Source organism: Pseudophryne corroboree, chromosome 7 (genome assembly GCF_028390025.1).
Source record: "Pseudophryne corroboree isolate aPseCor3 chromosome 7, aPseCor3.hap2, whole genome shotgun sequence".
NCBI lineage: Eukaryota > Metazoa > Chordata > Amphibia > Anura > Myobatrachidae > Pseudophryne > Pseudophryne corroboree.
In genome coordinates, this window is record NC_086450.1 from 73,964,833 (window position 1) to 73,983,437 (window position 18,605).

General features: G+C 48.0%; 1 protein-coding gene across 2 annotated transcripts in view; it reads left to right on the plus strand.

The window, feature by feature from the left end:
* Nucleotides 1-18,605, plus strand: part of NCKAP1 (NCK associated protein 1) — a 249,712-nt gene that overhangs the window by 213,865 nt on the left and 17,242 nt on the right. For both annotated transcript variants that reach the window (XM_063933318.1, XM_063933319.1), the window contains 2 exons: nucleotides 9,968-10,061; nucleotides 10,505-10,587. In XM_063933318.1, the coding sequence (XP_063789388.1) occupies nucleotides 9,968-10,061; nucleotides 10,505-10,587 (177 nt within the window). The remainder of the gene's footprint in view (nucleotides 1-9,967; nucleotides 10,062-10,504; nucleotides 10,588-18,605) is intronic.

An 18,605-nucleotide genomic window follows, 5' to 3' on the forward strand; every position in this document is an offset into this window, starting at 1 on the left:
AAAAAAGGGGATGTACCCCAGGTCGCCTCTCAAAATAAGACGCCGTATTATCAGGCGCAGTCCTGGTTGGCAAGCGGACAAAAGGGTTCCTCTTTTCTGCTCGTGACAGAGGGAGAGGAAAATGGCTGCAGAGATCAGCCAGTTCCCAGGAACAGAAACCCTTTTCCGCCTCTGCCAAGCTCTCAGTATGACGCTAGGGCTTTACAAGTTCAGGCACGGTGGGGGCCCGTTCTCAATGAATTTCAGTGCGCAGTGGGCTCACTCGCAAGTAGACCCCTGGATCCTTCAGGTAATATTTCAGGGGTACAAATTGGAATTCGAGACGTATTCCCCTCGCCGTTTCCAAAAGTCTGTTTTACCGACGTCTCCCGCTGACAGGGAGGCAGTTTTGGAAGTCATTCACAAGCTGTATTCCCAGCAGGTGATAATTAAGGTACCCCTCCTGCAACAGGGAACGGGGTATTATTCCACACTATTGTGGTACCGAAGCCAGACGGCTCGGTGAGACCGATTTTAAAATCTAAAATCTTTGAACACTTACATACAGAGGTTCAAATTCAAAATTGAGTCACTCAGAGCAGTGATTGCAAACCTGGAAGAAGGGGACTGCATGATGTCTCGGGACATCAAGAATGCTTACCTTCATGTCAAAATTTACCCTTCTCACCAAGGGTATCTCAGGTTATGGTACAGAACTGTCACTATCAGTTCAGACGCTGCCGTAGGGATGGTCCACGGCACCCCGGGTCTTTACTGAAGTAATGACCGTAATGATATTCCTTCGAAGGAAGGGAATTTTAGTTATCCCTTACTTGGACGATTCCCTGATAAGGGTGAGATCCAGGGAACAGTTGGAGATCGGTGTAGCACTATCTCAGGTAGTGTTGCGGCAGCACGATTGGATTCTCAATATTCCAAAATCGCAGCTGGTTCCGACGACTTGTCTTCTGTTCCTAGGGATGATCCTGGACACAGTCCAGAAAGAAGGTGTTTCTCCCGGAGGAGAAAGCCAGGGAGTTATCCGAGCTAGTCAGGAACCTCCTAAAACCGAACCAAGTCTCAGTGCATCAATGCACAAGGGTTCTGGGTAAAAATGGTGGCTTCCTACGAAGCAATCCCATTCGGCAGATTCCACGCAAGACTTTCCAGTGGAACCTACTGGACAAATGGTCCGGGTCGCATCTTCAGATGCTTCAGCGGATAACCCTGTCACCAGGGACAAGGGTATCCCTCCTGTGGTGGTTGCAGAGTGCTCATCTTCTAGAGGGCCGCAGATTCGGCATTCGGGACTGGGTCCTGGTGGCCACGGATGCCAGCCTGCGAGGCTGGGGAGCAGTCACACAGGGAAGGAATATCCAGGGCTTATGGTCAAGCCTGGAGACATCACTTCACATAAATGTCCTGAAGCTAAGGGCCATTTACAATGCTCTAAGCTTAGCAAGACCTCTGCTTCAAGGTCAGCCGGTGTTGATCCAGTCAGACAACATTACGGCAGTCACCCACGTAAACAGACAGGGTACCACAAGAAGCAGGAGGGCAATGGCAGAAGCTGCAAGGATTCTTTGCGGGGCGAAAAACCATGTGATAGTACTGTCAGCAGTTTTCATTCCGGGAGTGGACAACTGGGAAGCAGTTTTCCTCAGCACGACCTCCACCCGGGAGAGTAAGGACTTCACCCAGAAGTCTTCCACATGATTATAAACCGTTGGGAAAAACTCGACAGGTATTGCGCCACGTCAAGGGACCCTCAGGCAATAGCTGTAGATGCTCTGGTAACACCGTGGGTGTACCAATCAGTGTATGGGTTCCCTCCTCTGCCTCTCATACCCAAGGTACTGAGATTGATAAGATGGAGAGGAGTAAGCACTATATTAGTGGCTCCGGTTTGGCCAAAAAAAGAATTGGTAACCGGAACTTCAAGAGATGCTCACGGAGGATCCGTAGCCTCTACCTCTAAGAAGGGACCTGCTCCAGCAAGGACCTTATCTGTTCCAAGACTTACCGCGGCTGCGTTGACGGCATGGCGGTTGAACGCCGGATCCTGAAGGAAAAAGGCATTCCGGATGAAGTCATCCCTACTCTGATCAAAGCCAGGAAGGATGTAACCGCAAAACATTATCACCGCATTTGGCGAAAATATGTTGCGTGGTGCGAGGCCAGTAAGGCTCGACGGAGGAAATTCAACTTGGTCGATTCCTACATTTCCTGCAAACAGGAGTATCTATGGGCCTGAAATTGGGGTCCATTAAGGTTCAAATTTCGGCTCTGTCAATTTTCTTCCAAAAAAGAACTAGCTTCAGTCCCTGAAGTTCAGACATTTGTTAAAGGGGTACTGCATATACAGCCTCCTTTTGTGCCTTCAGTGGCACTTTTGGGATCTCCAGGTGGTTTTTGGGTTCCAAAAGTCACATTGGTTTGACCCACTTAAATCTGTGGAGTTAAAATATCTCACAGAAAAAGTGGTCATGCTGTTAGCTCTGGCCTGGGCCAGGCGCGTGTCAGAATTGGTGGCTTTATCCTGTAAAAGCCCTTATCTGATTTTCCATTCGGACAGGGCGGAATTGAGGACTCGTCCTTAGTTTCTCCCTAAGGTGGTTTCAGCGTTCACCTGAACCAAACCTATTGTGGTGCCTGCGGCTACTAGGGACTTGGAGGACTCCAAGTTGCTAGACGTTGTCAGGACCCAAAAAATATATGTTTCCAGGACGACTGGAGTCAGGAAATCTGACTCGCTGTTTATCCTCTATGCACCCAACTAGCTGGGTGCTCCTGCTTCTAAGCAGACTATTGCTCGTTGGATTTGTAGTACAATTCAGCTTGCACATTCTGTGGCAGGCCTGCCACAGCCAAAAATCTGTAAATGCCCACTCCACAAGGAAGGTGGGCTCATCTTGGGCAGCTGCCCGAGGGGGCTCGGCTTTACAACTTTGCCGAGCAGTTACTTGGTCAGGAGCAAATACGTTTGTAAAATTCTACAAATTTGATACCCTGGCTGAGGAGGACCGGGAGTTCTCTCATTGGGTGCTGCAGAGTCATCCGCACTCTCCCGCCCGTTTGGGAGCTTTGGTATAATCCCCATGGTCCTTACGGAGTTCCCAGCATCCACTAGGACGTCAGAGAAAATAAGAATTTACTTACCGATAATTCTATTTCTCGTAGTCCGTAGTGGATGCTGGGCGCCCATCCCAAGTGCGGATTGTCTGCAATTCTGGTACATAATTATTGTTACCAAAAAATTTGGGTTATTGTTGTATTGAGCCATCTTTTCTAGAGGCTTCTCTATTATCATGCTGTTAACTGGGTTCAGATCACAAGTTGTACAGTGTGATTGGTGTGGCTGGTATGAGTCTTACCCGGGATTCAAAATCCTTCCTTATTGTGTACGCTCGTCCGGGCACAGTATCCTAACTGAGGCTTGGAGGAGGGTCATAGGGGGAGGAGCCAGTGCACACCAGGTGATCCTAAAGCTTTCTTTAGATGTGCCCTGTCTCCTGCGGAGCCGCTATTCCCCATGGTCCTTACGGAGTTCCCAGAATCCACTACGGACTACGAGAAATAGAATTATCGGTAAGTAAATTCTTATTTTCCTTAGCTTACATAGTGGCCTGAAATTCACTTATAGTAACTGGGTTCAGTATGCTTTCCCGGTCATTCGGTATGCCGGCGGTCACATGACCGACATTGGCTTCCAGACAATAAAGAGCCCGACATCGGAGGGGGTAAGTACTTTGGAATTTAGATCAGTATTGTATAGAGCACTCCCTAATGTTTGTGAGGAGTCCAGAACTGACTCATGAAAAGCTTGGTGTGTGCCTCACTGCATCCATAGTCATGGAGGGTTAGATGCCGTGGCCAGTTTTGACTCCTGTGTTCAATGTATTGTGATTTGTGAGGTTTTCAATTTTATGGGCACCGATCTCCCATTAGTGTTAGTTTCTCTGACGTCCTAGTGGATGCTGGGGACTCTGTAAGGACCATGGGGAATAGACGGCTCCGCAGGAGACTGGGCACATCTAAAGAAAGCTTTAGAACTATCTGGTGTGCACTGGCTCCTCCCCCTATGACCCTCCTCCAAGCCTCAGTTAGATTTCTGTGCCCGGCTGAGCTGGATGCACACTAGGGGCTCTCCTGAGCTCCTAGGAAGAAAGTATATGTTAGGTTTTTTATTTTCAGTGAGACCTGCTGGCAACAGGCTCACTGCACCGAGGGACTAAGGGGAGAAGAAGCGAACCTACCTAAGTGGTGGTAGCTTGGGCTTCTTAGGCTACTGGACACCATTAGCTCCAGAGGGATCGAACACAGGACCCGACCTCGTCGTCCGTTCCCGGAGCCGCGCCGCCGTCCCCCTTACAGAGCCAGAAGCAAGAAGGTGGTCCGGAAAATCGGCGGCTGAAGACTTCTGTCTTCTCCAAGGTAGCGCACAGCACTGCAACTGTGCGCCATTGCTCCTCATGCACACCACATACTGCGGTCACTAATGGGTGCAGGGCGCTGGGGGGGGGCGCCCTGAGCAGCAATATTAACACCTTGGCTGGCGAACTGACACCATATATAGCCCCAGGGGCTATATAGGTGTTTATTAACCCCTGCCAGAACTTTTACAATAGCTGGAGAAAGCCTGCCGAAAAAGGGGCGGAGCCATCTCCCTCAGCACACTGGCGCCATTTTCCCTCACAGCTCTGCTGGAGGGATCGCTCCCTGGCTCTCCCCTGCAGTCCTGCACTACAGAAAAGGGTTAAAAAGAGAGGGGGGGCACAAATTAGGCGCAGTATATATATATATATATATATATATATATATATTATGCAGCTATAAGGGAAAACACTCTCTATAGGTGATATATAGCGCTCTGGTGTGTGCTGGCATACTCTCCCTCTGTCTCCCCAAAGGGCTTTGTGGGGTCCTGTACTCTGTCAGAGCATTCCCTGTGTGTGTGCTGTGTGTCGGTACTGCTGTGTCGACCTGTATGATGAGGATAATGATGTGGAGGCGGAGCAAATGCCTGTGAATGGGATGTCACCCCCTGCGGGGTCGACACCGGTGTGGATGGACTTATGGAAGGAATTACGTGACAGTGTCAACTCCTTACATAAAAGGTTTGACGACATAGGACAGCCGGCTGCTCAGCTTGTGCCTGTCCAAGCGTCTCACATGTCATCAGGGGCTCTAAAACGCCCGCTACCTCAGATGGCAGACACAGATGTTGACACGGATACCGACTCCAGTGTCGACGACGATGAGACTAGTGTACCTTCCAATAGGGCCACCCGTTACATGATTGAGGCAATTAAAAATGTATTACACATTTCTGATAATACCCCAGATACCACAAAAAAGGGTATTATGTTTGGTGACAGAAAACTACCAGTAGTTTTCCTGCATCTGAGGAATTGATATGAGGGGTGTGAGGAAGCGTGGACTTCCCCCGATAAGAAATTGATAATTTCTAAGCAGCGTACCCTTTTCCGCCAGAGGATAGGTCACGTTGGGAAATAACCCCTAGGGTAGATAAAGCGGTTACACGCTTATTAAAAAAGGTGGCACTACCGTCACGGATACGGCCGCCCTGAAGGACCTGCTGATAGAAAGCAGAAAACTACCCTTAAAGCTATATACACACACACGGGCATTATATTGAGACCTGCTATTGCCTCGGCATGGATGTGCAGTGCGGCAGCTGCGTGGTCAGATTCCCTGTCGGATAATATTTATACTATAGATAGGGACAATATTTTGCTGAAAATAGAGCATATAAAAGACGCTGTCTTATACATGCGTGATGCACAGAGGGATATTTGCCGACTGGCATCACTAATAAGCGCTATGTAAAACCATTGCCGCCAGACGGGGGTTATGGACTCGGCAATGGTCGGGCGATGCCGATTCAAAACGGCACATGGAAGTTTGCCCTAGAAGGGGGTGGAACTGTTTGGGGATGGTCTTTCAGACCTCGTTTCCACAGCTACGGCTGGGAAATCAAAACTTTTGCCACAAGCTACCCCACAGCAAAAGTAAGCACTGTATTATCAGGTACAGTCCCTTCAGCCCCAGAAAAGTAGAGGGCTAGAGGCTCATTTTTTCTGCCAAGAGGAAAAGGTAGAGGGAAAAAGCTGCAGCATACAGCTAGTTCCCGGGAGCAGAAGTCCTCCCCTGCGTCCGTTAAGTCCACAGCATGACGCTGGGGCTGCTCAGGCGGACCCGGGTACGGTGGGGGCCCGTCTCAGAAATTTCAGCGCACAGTGGGCTCTCTCACAGGTGGATCCCTGGGTTCTTCAAACAGTATCTCAGAGGTACAGGCTGGAATTCGAGACGTCTCCCCCCCGCCGTTTCCTAAAATCTGCCTTACCGGCAACTACCTCTGCCAGGGAGGCAGTGTTGGTGGCTATCCAAAAAACTGTATTCACAGCAAGTGATTATCAAGGTACCCCTCCTTCAACAGGAAAAGGGTTACTTTTCCACAATGTTTGTGGTACCGAAACCGGACGGTTCGGTGAGACCCATCTTAAATTTAAAATCCTTGAACACATATAACAAAAGATTCAAGTTCAAGATGGAATCGCTCAGGGCGATTATTGCGATCCTGGACGAGGGGGATTACAGGGTCTCTCTGGACATCAAGGATACTTACCTGCATGTCCCCATTTACCCTCCTCACCAGGAGTACCTCAAGATTGTGGTACCGGACTGTCACTATCAGTTCCAGACGCTGCCGTTTGGATTATCCACGGCACCGAGGGTCTTTACCATGGGTAATGACCGAAATGATGATACTCCTTCGCAAGAAGGGAGTTTTAATTATCCCGTACTTGGACGATCTCCTGATAAAGGCGAGGTCCAAGGAACAGTTGGTAAGGGGGTAGCACTTTCTCGGGAAGTGCTGCAACAGCAGGACTGGATTCTCAATTCCAAAGTCACAGCTGGTCCCGACGACACGTCTTCTGTTCCTGGGAATGATTCTGGAAACAGACCAGAAAAAAGTGTTTCTTCCAATGGAAAAAGCAGAGGAGTTGTCATCTCTAGTCAGAAACCTCCTAAGACCGGGACAGGTGTCGGTACATCAATGCACACGAGTCCTGGGAAAAATCGTAGCTTCGTACGAAGCAATTCCATTCGGAAAGTTCCACGCAAGGATTTTCCAGTGGGACCTGTTGGACAAATGGTCCGGGTCCCATCTCCAGATACAGCAGCGGATAACCCGGTCGGCAAGAACCAGGGTGTCGCTGCGGTGGTGGCTGCAGAGGGTTCATCTACTAGAGGGCCGCAGATTCGGAATACAGGACTGGGTCCTGGGGACCACGGATGCCAGCCTTCGGGGCTGGGGTGCAGTCACACAGGGAATAAAATCCCAAGGACTATGGTCCAAAACAGGAGTTTTCACTTAACATAAATTTTCTGGAGATAAGAGCCATTTACAAGGCCCTAAGCAAAACAAGGCCCCTGCTTCACCAGCCGTACTGATCCAATCAGACAACATCACGGCGCTCGCCCATGTAAACAGGCAGGGCGGCACAAGAAGCAGGAGGGCGATGGCAGAAGCCACAAGGATTCCCCGTTGGGCGGAAAATCATGTGGTAGCACTGGCCGCAGTGTTCATTCCGGGAGTGGACAACTGGGAAGCAGACTTCCGCAGCAGACTCCACCCGGGAGAATAGGGACTTCATCCAGAAGTCTTCCAAATGCTGGTAAACCGTTGGGAAAGACCACAGGTGGACATGATGGCGTCCCGCCTCAATAAAAAAGATATTGCGCCAGGTCAAGGGAACCTCAGGCGATCGCTGTGGACGCTCCAGTGACACCGCGGGTGTACCAGTTGGTTTATGTGTTCCCTCCTCTCCCTCTCATACCCAAGGTACTGAGGATAATAAGGAAAAGAGGAGTAAGAACTATACTCATGGTTCCGGATTGGCCAAGAAGGGCTTGGTACCTGGAACTTCAGGAGTTGATCTCAGAGGACCCATGGCCTCTGCCACTCAGACAGGATCTGCTGCAGCAGGGGCCCTGTCTGTTCAAAGACTTACCGCGGCTGCATTGACGGCATGGCGGTTGAACACCGGATCCTGAGTGAAAAAGGCATTCCGGAGGAAGTCATTCTTATCCTGATCAAAGCCAGGAAGGATGTCAGCCTGAAGTGCAGACGTTGTAAGGGAGTGCTGCATATTCAGCCCCTTTTTTGTGCGCCAGTGGCACCTTGGGATCTCAATGTGGTTTTGAAGTTCCTGGAATCACATTGGTTTGAGCCACTTAAAACCGTGGATTTGAAATATCTCACATGAAAAGTGGTCATGTGTTGGCTCTGGCTTCGGCCAGGCATGTGTCAGAATTGGCGGCTTTGTCATAAAAAAGCCCTTACCTGACTTTCCATATGGATAGGGCAGAGTTGAGGACTCGTCCTCACTTTCTCCCGAAGGTGGTATCAGGTTTTCACTTGTACCAACCTATTGTGGTGCCTGCGGCTACTAGGGACCTGGAGGATTCCAAGTTACTGGACGTAGTCAGGGCCCTGAAAAATTATATTTCCAGGACGGCTGGAGTCCGGAAAACTGACCCGCTGTTTATCCTAGATGCACCCAACATGCTGGGTGCTCCTGCTTCTAAGCAGACTATAGCGCGCTGGATTTGTAGCACTATTCAGCTTGCGCATTCTGCGGTGGGACTACCGCAGCCTAAATCTGTAAAAGCCCATTCCACATGGAAGGAGGCTCATCTTGGGCGGCTGCCCGAGGGGTCTCGGCTTTACAACTTGGCCGAGCTGCTACTTGGTCAGGGGCAAACACGTTGCAAAATTCTACAAATTTGATACCCTGGCTGAGAAGGACCTTGAGTTCTCTCATTCGGTGCTGCAGAGTCATCCGCACTCTCCCGCCCGTTTGGGAGCTTTGGTATAATCCCCATGGTCCTTACGGAGTCCCCAGCATCCACTAGGACGTCAGAGAAAATAAGATTTTACTCACCGGTAAATCTATTTCTCGTAGTCCGTAGTGGATGCTGGGCGCCCATCCCTAGTGCGGATTGTCTGCAATACTTGTAAATAGTTATTGTTACACAAATCGGGTTGTTATTGCGAACCATCTATTCAGAGGTTCCATTGTTATCATACTGTTAACCGGGGTTCCTATCACGAGTTATACGGTGTGATTGGTGTGGCTGGTATGAGTCTTACCCGGGATTCAAAATCCTTCCTTATTGTGTCAGCTCTTCCGGGCACAGTGTCCTAACTGAGGCTTGGAGGAGGGTCATAGGGGGAGGAGCCAGTGCACACCAGGTAGTCCTAAAGCTTTCTTTAGATGTGCCCAGTCTCCTGCGGAGCCGTCTATTCCCCATGGTCCTTACGGAGTCCCCAGCATCCACTACGGACTACGAGAAATAGATTTACCGGTGAGTAAAATCTTATTTTTTCTTACTTATTTGCTTTTATATTAAAAAAAATATTTTGCTTCTTACCAGGTGAAACAAATTAATGTGCTGCCAACGAGGTGCTCATCACTCTTAAAACAGATCTCCTTTTTTATGCTCACATGGTCTGTGGTTTCAAACGTTCTTTTCAAAATCTACAAAAGCTAGCTAGTCCCAAATGCTTTTATGAAGGACAAATGTCAAGGGCTGTCATTTTGGGCTTCATTAAACCATCCCTTTTGCTTCTCCGTTTGTTGAGACTTTAATATTTATAGAAACCATCATTCATCTGAAGTGGGTATAATCAAACACAAGTGCCCTCATTCTGATTGCCTAGGCGTTCTGTTTCCAGACTCTCAGGATGCTGGTCTTTGTCCTACGATTGCCTGGTGTCTTCAGAGCAGAAGTTGAATGATGCCAAAGAGACAATTCAATGTATTGTCATCACCGTGGAGCGCTTTGGTTTACATGCTAGTGTCTTAAGTGTTTTGAGTTTTAAACGCTTTCATTACCTGCTATGAATTTATTTTGTACCTAATTTGCCTGCGTAGTAACTGATGTTTTTACTTCCTAGAAACTTGTGGTGGAGAATGTTGAGGTCTTATCCCAGATGAGGACAAGCTTCGACAAACCAGAACAAATGGCAGCACTTTTCAAAAGACTGTCCTGTAAGTGTCCGTGTCACAGATGATTGTACACCTAGCCTTGTTTGTGTAGTCTAGTTATCAATACAAACTATAAAGCTGGTCCCGCAATATGTATTGTTTAGAGTGCATTGATGTCACATTTGGTTTGTCGTCTGTTTGGCCAGAGATGTCTGCTGTCCATTCCTGCCCAAGATCATGCATCTAAATAAAAATCCTAGCTGCCGTTATTTATTCCTTAGTGTCTGTCTCCAATTGGCCAGTTTCTGTGTAGGAGTGGTCACTTATGCCAGTTACTTTCCAAAAGATGGTTATGGGTTTCTCTCGTATTTTTGCTGGTTTTTTTTTTTTTTTTTGCTATATATGGTATACAATTGATTCCCTCTTGTAAACACATTTATTTTTCACACATAAACCAGCTTTTATCTATGGATATTTAGTGTGTGCATTGTTCTCTTTTGCTGTAGCTGTGGACAGTGTCTTGAAGAGGATGACCATTATTGGCGTTATTTTGTCCTTCCGCTCACTTGCACAGGAAGCACTAAGAGATGTAAGTGATTTTGCCTTTTACCTCCCCTCCCTTTCACCACCGCCTCCCTTACTTATATCTTCCTCATGTGCTCTTACACCTGTTCTTTCCCCCTTTCTCTGAAATCGGTACTGTATTCTTCCAGCAGACCGGTCTGTTTTTCTAGTGTGTGTCTATGATTAACATTGAACAACTACATTTTTGTTGGTGAATATGGGTCTGTATAGTATTAACCTTCTGACACTGAAGTTATTTATTAGGATTTCTCTAACATCTGGTTTGCGGGACACGGGATACCATGGGGTATAGAGGGCGCTGTTCAAGGAAGCAAGCATAAGTGAAAACTTGAACTTGTATGCATGCTGCCTCCTCCGTCTCTGCATCCCATAAGGCGTAACACCTTCGTTTTGAATTTAATGAGCCCAAAATGAGATGAAGGTAACACAAGTAACAATAACGGCTCTGAAATGAGAGGGCAAAAAACAGAATAAAAAACAAAAGGGGAGGGAGCGCAGTGTCCCCCAGATGGATTAAGAGAAACTGATGTAACGGTCAGTACCAAAAATGCTATTTTTGTTTTGCAAGATATGTTCCCAACTTATAGGGGGGAATTCAAATGTTTGAAACGTCAGTTGGGTGTCTCTTTTTTCCTGTCTGCTAGATAGGAAAAAACAGACGCCCAACTGACTTTTCAAACAATTGAATATCCCCCATAGACTGCTTTTGGTGAGTTTTTTTTTAGGATGAGACGTATAAAGCCTTCTATAGAGGGGACAAGTAGAGAAGTTTCCTATAATAACCACCCAGCTTTTAGCTAGCATTTATGAAGTACCTTCTATAAAATGATAGTTCGAACCTGATTGGTAGCTATGGGCAACTAAAGGAATCCGTGAGCCCTATTCCGCGTCCTGTTAGGTGGTGAGAAAATCAGGTTTCTCAGGAGGGCTGACACACCTTTGTGCTGCGGCTTTTAATTTCTCTTCGGAATTGTATAAGAGCAGCTGTTCTAGAGCATTAGCGCAACATCACTGCACAGGAATCTCCTGCTCCGTGAAAGCTCACAGAGCACTGATTGTCATAGAAAAATCTTTTATTCATTTTCTGTATCTCCGGATGACACAGTCCGCGCCCTTGATGCAAATCCCAACATATGAGTGAACTCATGACTTTTCGATATGGTCAGGTGTATAATTATGGTCTTGACAAGTGGTGGTTTTCTCACATATATGGAAAGCAGAAAGGATCATTTTGATGTCCCAGCTGTTCAAAAACGACTCATCCTCTTAAATATTTCAGTCTAAGTGTGAAAAGGCATACTTCTAATAATTCTCCATGCTTTGATGCCATTGTTCCGCTCTTTCAACTCTCCCTTTTCAAACTACAGTACAAGGAATGTTATGTTCTTTCTTGGCAATTATGCATTTGCAGATATTAGACAAGCCTTTTATCGGCCTGGACCCAGATTAACTCTGTGAGTCAGCCTGAGGTCCTATTGTTCCGTTTTTAAACGATTCCATCTTAAGTGACGAAAAATGTTCTTTCTAAGAAGATTATTAAAGTACACTGCTCAAAAAAATAAAGGGAACACTAAAATAACACACCCTAGATCTGAATGAATGAAATATTCTTATTAAATACTTTGTTCTTTACATAGTTGAATGTGCTGACAACAAAATCACACAAAAATGATCAATGGAAATCAAATTTCTCTAACGTCCTAAGTGGATGCTGGGGACTCCGTAAGGACCATGGGGAATAGCGGCTCCGCAGGAGACTGGGCACATCTAAAGAAAGCTTTAGGACTAACTGGTGTGCACTGGCTCCTCCCCCTATGACCCTCCTCCAAGCCTCAGTTAGATTTCTGTGCCCGACGAGAAGGGTGCACACTAGGGGCTCTCCTGAGCTTCTTAGTGAAAGTTTTAGTTTAGGTTTGTTATTTTCAGTGAGACCTGCTGGCAACAGGCTCACTGCATCGTGGGACTAAGGGGAGAAGAAGCGAACTCACCTGACTGCAGAGTGGATTGGGCTTCTTGGCTACTGGACATTAGCTCCAGACGGACGATCACAGGTTCAGCCTGGATGGGTCCCGGAGCCGCGCCGCCGGCCCCCTTACAGAGCCAGAAGAGCGAAGAGGTCCGGAAAAATCGGCGGCAGAAGACGTTCCTGTCTTCAATAAGGTAGCGCACAGCACTGCAGCTGTGCGCCATTGCTCTCAGCACACTTCACACTCCCGGTCACTGAGGGTGCAGGGCGCTGGGGGGGAGCGCCCTGAGACGCAATACAACATGTTTAAACCTTATATGGCTAAAGAAATACATCACATATAGCTCCTGGGCTATATGGATGCATTTCACCCCTGCCAGTTTTCCTAAAAAAAGCGGGAGAAAAGGCCGCCGTGAAGGGGGCGGAGCCTATCTCCTCAGCACACAAGCGCCATTTTCCCTCACAGCTCCGTTGGAGGGAAGCTCCCTGGCTCTCCCCTGCAGTCACTACACTACAGAAAGGGTTAAAAAAGAGAGGGGAGCACTAATTAGGCGCAGTATTAACTATACAGCAGCTATAAGGGGAAAAACACTTATATAAGGTTATCCCTGTATATATATATAGCGCTCTGGTGTGTGCTGGCAAACTCTCCCTCTCCCTCTGTCTCCCCAAAGGGCTAGTGGGGTCCTGTCCTCTATCAGAGCATTCCCTGTGTGTGTGCTGTGTGTCGGTACGTTTGTGTCGACATGTATGAGGAGAAAAATGATGTGGAGACGGAGCAGAGTGTCTGTAACAGTGATGTCACCACCTAGGGGGTCGACACCTGAGTGGATGTACTGTTGAAAATTACGTGACAGTGTCAGCTCTGTATAAAAAAAAAAAAAAAACAAAAAAAAAAAAACAGTGGTTGACATGAGACAGCCGGCTACTCAGCTTGTGCCTGTCCAGACGTCTCATAGGCCGTCAGGGGCTCTAAAGCGCCCGTTACCTCAGATGGCAGATACAGACGCCGACACTGATACTGACTCCTGTGTCGACGGTGAAGAGACAACCGTGATTTCCAGTAGGGCCACACGTTACATGATTGAGACAATGGAAAATGTTTTATACATTTCTGATAATACGAGTACCACCAAAAAGGGGTATTATGTTCGGTGAGGGAAAAACTACCTGTAGTTTTCCTGAATCTGAGAAATAAAATGTGTGATGATGCGTGGGTTTCCCCCCGATAACAATTGATCATTTCTTAAAAAATACCCTTTCCCGCCAGAGGTTAGGGTGCGTTGGGAAACACCCCCTAGGGGGGATAAGGCGCTCACACGCTTGTAAGAACAAGGGCTCTACCCTCTCATGAGATGGCCACCCTTAAGGATCCTGCTGATAGAAAGCAGGAGGGTATCCAAAAATGTATTCACACACATACTGGTGTTATACTGCGACCAGCAATCGCCTCAGCCTGGAGGTGCAGTGCTGGGTTGGCATGGTCGGATTCCCTGACTGAAAATATTGATATCCTAGATAAGGATAGTATATTATTGCCTATAGAGCAGTGGTTCCCAAACTTTTGTGAGTCACGGCACCCTGGAGTGTCAGATTTTTTTTTCACGGCACCCCTAGGCCACAAGTTTCTTATTGAGAAATTTAGAAAAAAATATTAGATTAAGTAAATTATGTTTATATGTCATCCTTAGGGTCAGTTATGTGGTGAGGGACAAGATTTGCTTCTGTTTGTCCACATATTTTATAACTGGAAGCCATCAGCACTGGTTTTGCCTATTAAATTGACAATAAATAGTTTGAATTGGTCCTTGACCACCAACCTGAGGCACCCCTGCAAGTGTCCCGCGGCACCCCAGGGTGCCACGGCACACAGTTTGGGAACCACTGCTATAGAGCATTTAAAAGATGCATTTCTATATATGCAGGATGCACAGCGGAATAATTGCCGACTGGCATCAAGTATAAGTGCGTTGTCCAATTCTACCAGTAAAATGGTCAGGTGATGCGGATTCCAAACGGCATTTGGAAGTATTGCCTTTGAAAGGGGACATTTGGGGTCGGTCTTTTAGACCTGGTGGCCATGGCAACAACTGGGAAATCCACATTTGTACCCCAGGTCGCCTCTCAAAATAAGACGCCGTATTATCAGGCGCAGTCCTTTGTTGGCAAGCGGACAAAAGGTTCCTCTTTTCTGCTCGTGACAGAGGGAGAGGAAAAAGGCTGAAGAGATTACCCAGTTCCCAGGAACAGAAATCCTTTCCCGCCTCTGCAAAGCCCTCAGTATGACGCTAGGGCCTTACAAGCTCAGGCACGGTGGGGGCCCGTTCTCAATGAATTTCAGTGCGCAGTGGGCTCACTCGCAAGTAGACCCCTGGATCCTTCAGGTAATATCTCAAGGGTACATATTGAAATTCGAGACGTCTCCCCCTCGCCGTTTCCAAAGGTCGGCTTTACCGACGTCTCCCTCTGACAGGGAGGCAGTTTTGGAAGCCATTCACAAGCTGTATTCCCAGCAGGTGATAATCAAGGTACCCCTCCTGCAACAGGGAACGGGGTATTATTCCACACTATTGTGGTACCGAAGCCAGACGGCTCGGTGAGACCGATTCTAAATCTAAAATCTTTTTACACTTACATACAGAGGTTCAAATTCAAGATTGAGTCACTCAGAGCAGTGATTGCGAACCTGGAAGAAGGGGACTACATGATGTCTCGGGACATCAAGGATGCTTACCTTCATGTCAAAATTTACCCTTCTCACCAAGGGTACCTCAGGTTATGGTACAGAACTGTCACTATCAGTTCAGACGCTGCCGTAGGGATGGTCCACGGCACCCCGGGTCTTTACCAAGGTAATGGCCGAAATGATATCCCTTCGAAGGAAGGGAATTTTAGTTATCCCTTACTTGGACGATTCCCTGATAAGGGTAAGATCCAGGGAACAGTTGGAAGTCGGTGTAGCACTATCTCAGGTAGTGTTGAGACAGCACGATTGGATTCTCAATATTCCAAAATCGCAGCTGGTTCCGACGACTTGTCTTCTGTTTCCTAGGGATGTTCCTGGACACAGTCCAGAAAAAAAGGTGTTTCTCCCGGAAGAGAAAGCCAGGGAGTTATCCGAGCTAGTCAGGAACCTCCTAAAATCGAACCAAGTCTCAGTGCATCAATGCACAAGGGTTCTGGGTAAAAATGGTGGCTTCCTACGAAGCAATCCCATTCGTTAGATTCCACGCAAGAACTTTCCAGTGGAACCTACTGGACAAATGGTCCGGGTCGCATTTTCAGATGCATCAGCGGATAACCCTGTCACCAAGGACAAGGGTATCCATCCTGTGGTGGTTGCAGAGTGCTCATCTTCTAGAGGGCCGCAGATTCGGCATTCAGGACTGGGTCCTGGTGACCACGGATGCCAGCCTGCGAGGCTGGGGAGCAGTCACACAGGGAAGGAATATCCAGGGCTTAGGGTCAAGCCTGGATACATCACTTCACATAAATATCCTGAAGCTAAGGGCCATTTACAATGCTCTAAGCTTAGCAAGACCTCTGCTTCAAAGTCAGCCGGTATTGATCCAGTCGGACAACATCATGGCAGTCACCCACGTAAACAGACAGGGTGGCACAAGAAGCTGGAGGGCAAAGGGCAAAAGCTGCAGGGTTTCTTCGCTGGGCGGAAAATCATGTGATAGCACTGTCAACAGTATTCATTCCGGGAGTGGACAACTGGGAAGCAGACTTCCTCAGCACGACCTCCACCCGGGAGAGTGGGGACTTCACCCAGAAGTCGTCCACATGATTAAAAAACTCGACAGGTATTGCGCCAGGTCAAGAGACCCTCAGGCAATAGTTGTAGACGCTCTGGTAACACCGTGGGTGTACCAGTCAGTGTATGTGTTCCCTCCTCTGCCTCTCATACCCAAGGTACTGAGATTGATAAGATGGAGAGGAGAAAGCACTATATTCGTGGCTCCGGATTGGCCAAGAAGGACTTGGTAACCGGAACTTCAAGAGATGCTCACGGAGGATCCGTGGCCTCTACCTCTAAGAAGGGACCTGCTCCAGCAAGGACCCTGTCTGTTCCAAGACTTACCGCGGCTGCGTTTGACGGCATGGCGGTTGAACGCCGGATCCTGAAGAAAAAAAAGGCATTCCGGATGAAGTCATCCCTATCCTGATCAAAGCCAGGAAGGATGTAACCGCAAAAACATTATCACCGCAATTGGCGAAAATATGTTGCGTGGTGCGAGGCCAGTAAGGCCCGACGGAGGAAATTCAACTGGGTCGATTCCTACATTTCCTGCAAACAGGAGTGTCTATGGGCCTGAAATTGGGGTCCATTAAGGTTCAAATTTCGGCCCTGTCAATTTTCTTCCAAAAAGAACTAGCTTCAGTCCCTGAAGTTCAGACGTTGTGAAAGGGGTACTGCATATACAGCCTCCTTTTGTGCCTCCAGTGGCACTTTGGGATCTCAATGTAGTTTTGGGTTCCAAAAGTCACATTGGTTTGAACCACTTAAATCTGTGGAGTTAAAATATCTCGCATGGAAAGTGGTCATGCTGTTGGCCCTGGCCTGGGCCAGGCGCGTGTCAGAATTGGCGGCTTTATCCTGAAAAAGCCCTTATCTGATTTTCCATTCGGACAGGGCGGAATTGAGGACTCGTCCTCAGTTTCTCCCTAAGGTGGTTTCAGCGTCTCACCTGAACCAACCTATTGGTGGTGCCTGCGGCTACTAGGGACTTGGAGGCCTCCAAGTTGCTAGACGTTGTCAGTGCCCTGAAAATATATGTTTCCAGGACGGCTGGAGTCAGGAAATCTGACTCGCTGTTTATCCTGTGTGCACCCAACAAGCTGGGTGCTCCTGCTTCTAAGCAGACTATTGCTCGTTGGATTTGTAGTACAATTCAGCTTGCACATTCTGTGGCAAGGCCTGCCACAGCCAAAAATCTGTAAATGCCCACTCCACAAGGAAGGTGGGCTCATCTTGGGCGGCTGCCCGAGGGGTCTCGGCTTTACAACTTTGCCGAGCAGCTACTTGGTCAGGAGCAAATACGTTTGTAAAATTCTACAAAATTGATATCCTGGCTGAGGAGGACCTGGAGTTCTCTCATTTGGTGCTGCAGAGTCATCCGCACTCTCCCGCCCGTTTGGGAGCTTTGGTATAATCCCCATGGTCCTTACGGAGTCCCCAGCATCCACTTAGGACGTTAGAGAAAATAAGAATTTACTTACCGATAATTCTATTTCTCATAGTCCGTAGTGGATGCTGGGCGCCCATCCCAAGTGCGGATTGTCTGCAATACTTGTACATAGTTATTGTTACAAAAATCGGGTTATTATTGTTGTGAGCCATCTTTCAGAGGCTCCTCTGTTATCATGCTGTTAACTGGGTTCAGATCACAGGTTATACGGTGTGATTGGTGTGGCTGGTATGAGTCTTACCCGGGATTCAAAATCCTTCCTTATTGTGTACGCTCGTCCGGGCACAGTATCCTAACTGAGGCTTGGAGGAGGGTCATAGGGGGAGGAGCCAGTGCACACCAGTTAGTCCTAAAGCTTTCTTTAGATGTGCCCAGTCTCCTGCGGAGCCGCTATTCCCCATGGTCCTTACGGAGTCCCCAGCATCCACTACGGACTATGAGAAATAGAATTATCGGTAAGTAAATTCTTATTTTATTAACCCATGGAGGTCTGGATTTGGAGTCACCCTCAAAATTAAAGTGGAAAAACACACTACAGGCTGATCCAACTTTGATGTAATGTCCTTAAAACAAGTCAAAATGAGGCTCAGTAGTGTGTGTGGCCTCCACGTGCCTGTATGACCTCCCTACAACCCACACAAGTGGCTCAGGTAGTGCAGCTCATCCAGGATGGCACATCAATGTGAGCTGTGGCAAGAAGGTTTGCTGTGTCTGTCAGTGTAGTGTCCAGAGCATGGAGGCGCTAGCAGGAGACAGGCCAGTACATCAGGAGATGTGGAGGAGGCCGTAGGAGGGCAACAACCCAGCAGCAGGACCGCTACCTCCGCCTTTGTGCAAGGCGGAACAGGAGGAGCACTGCCA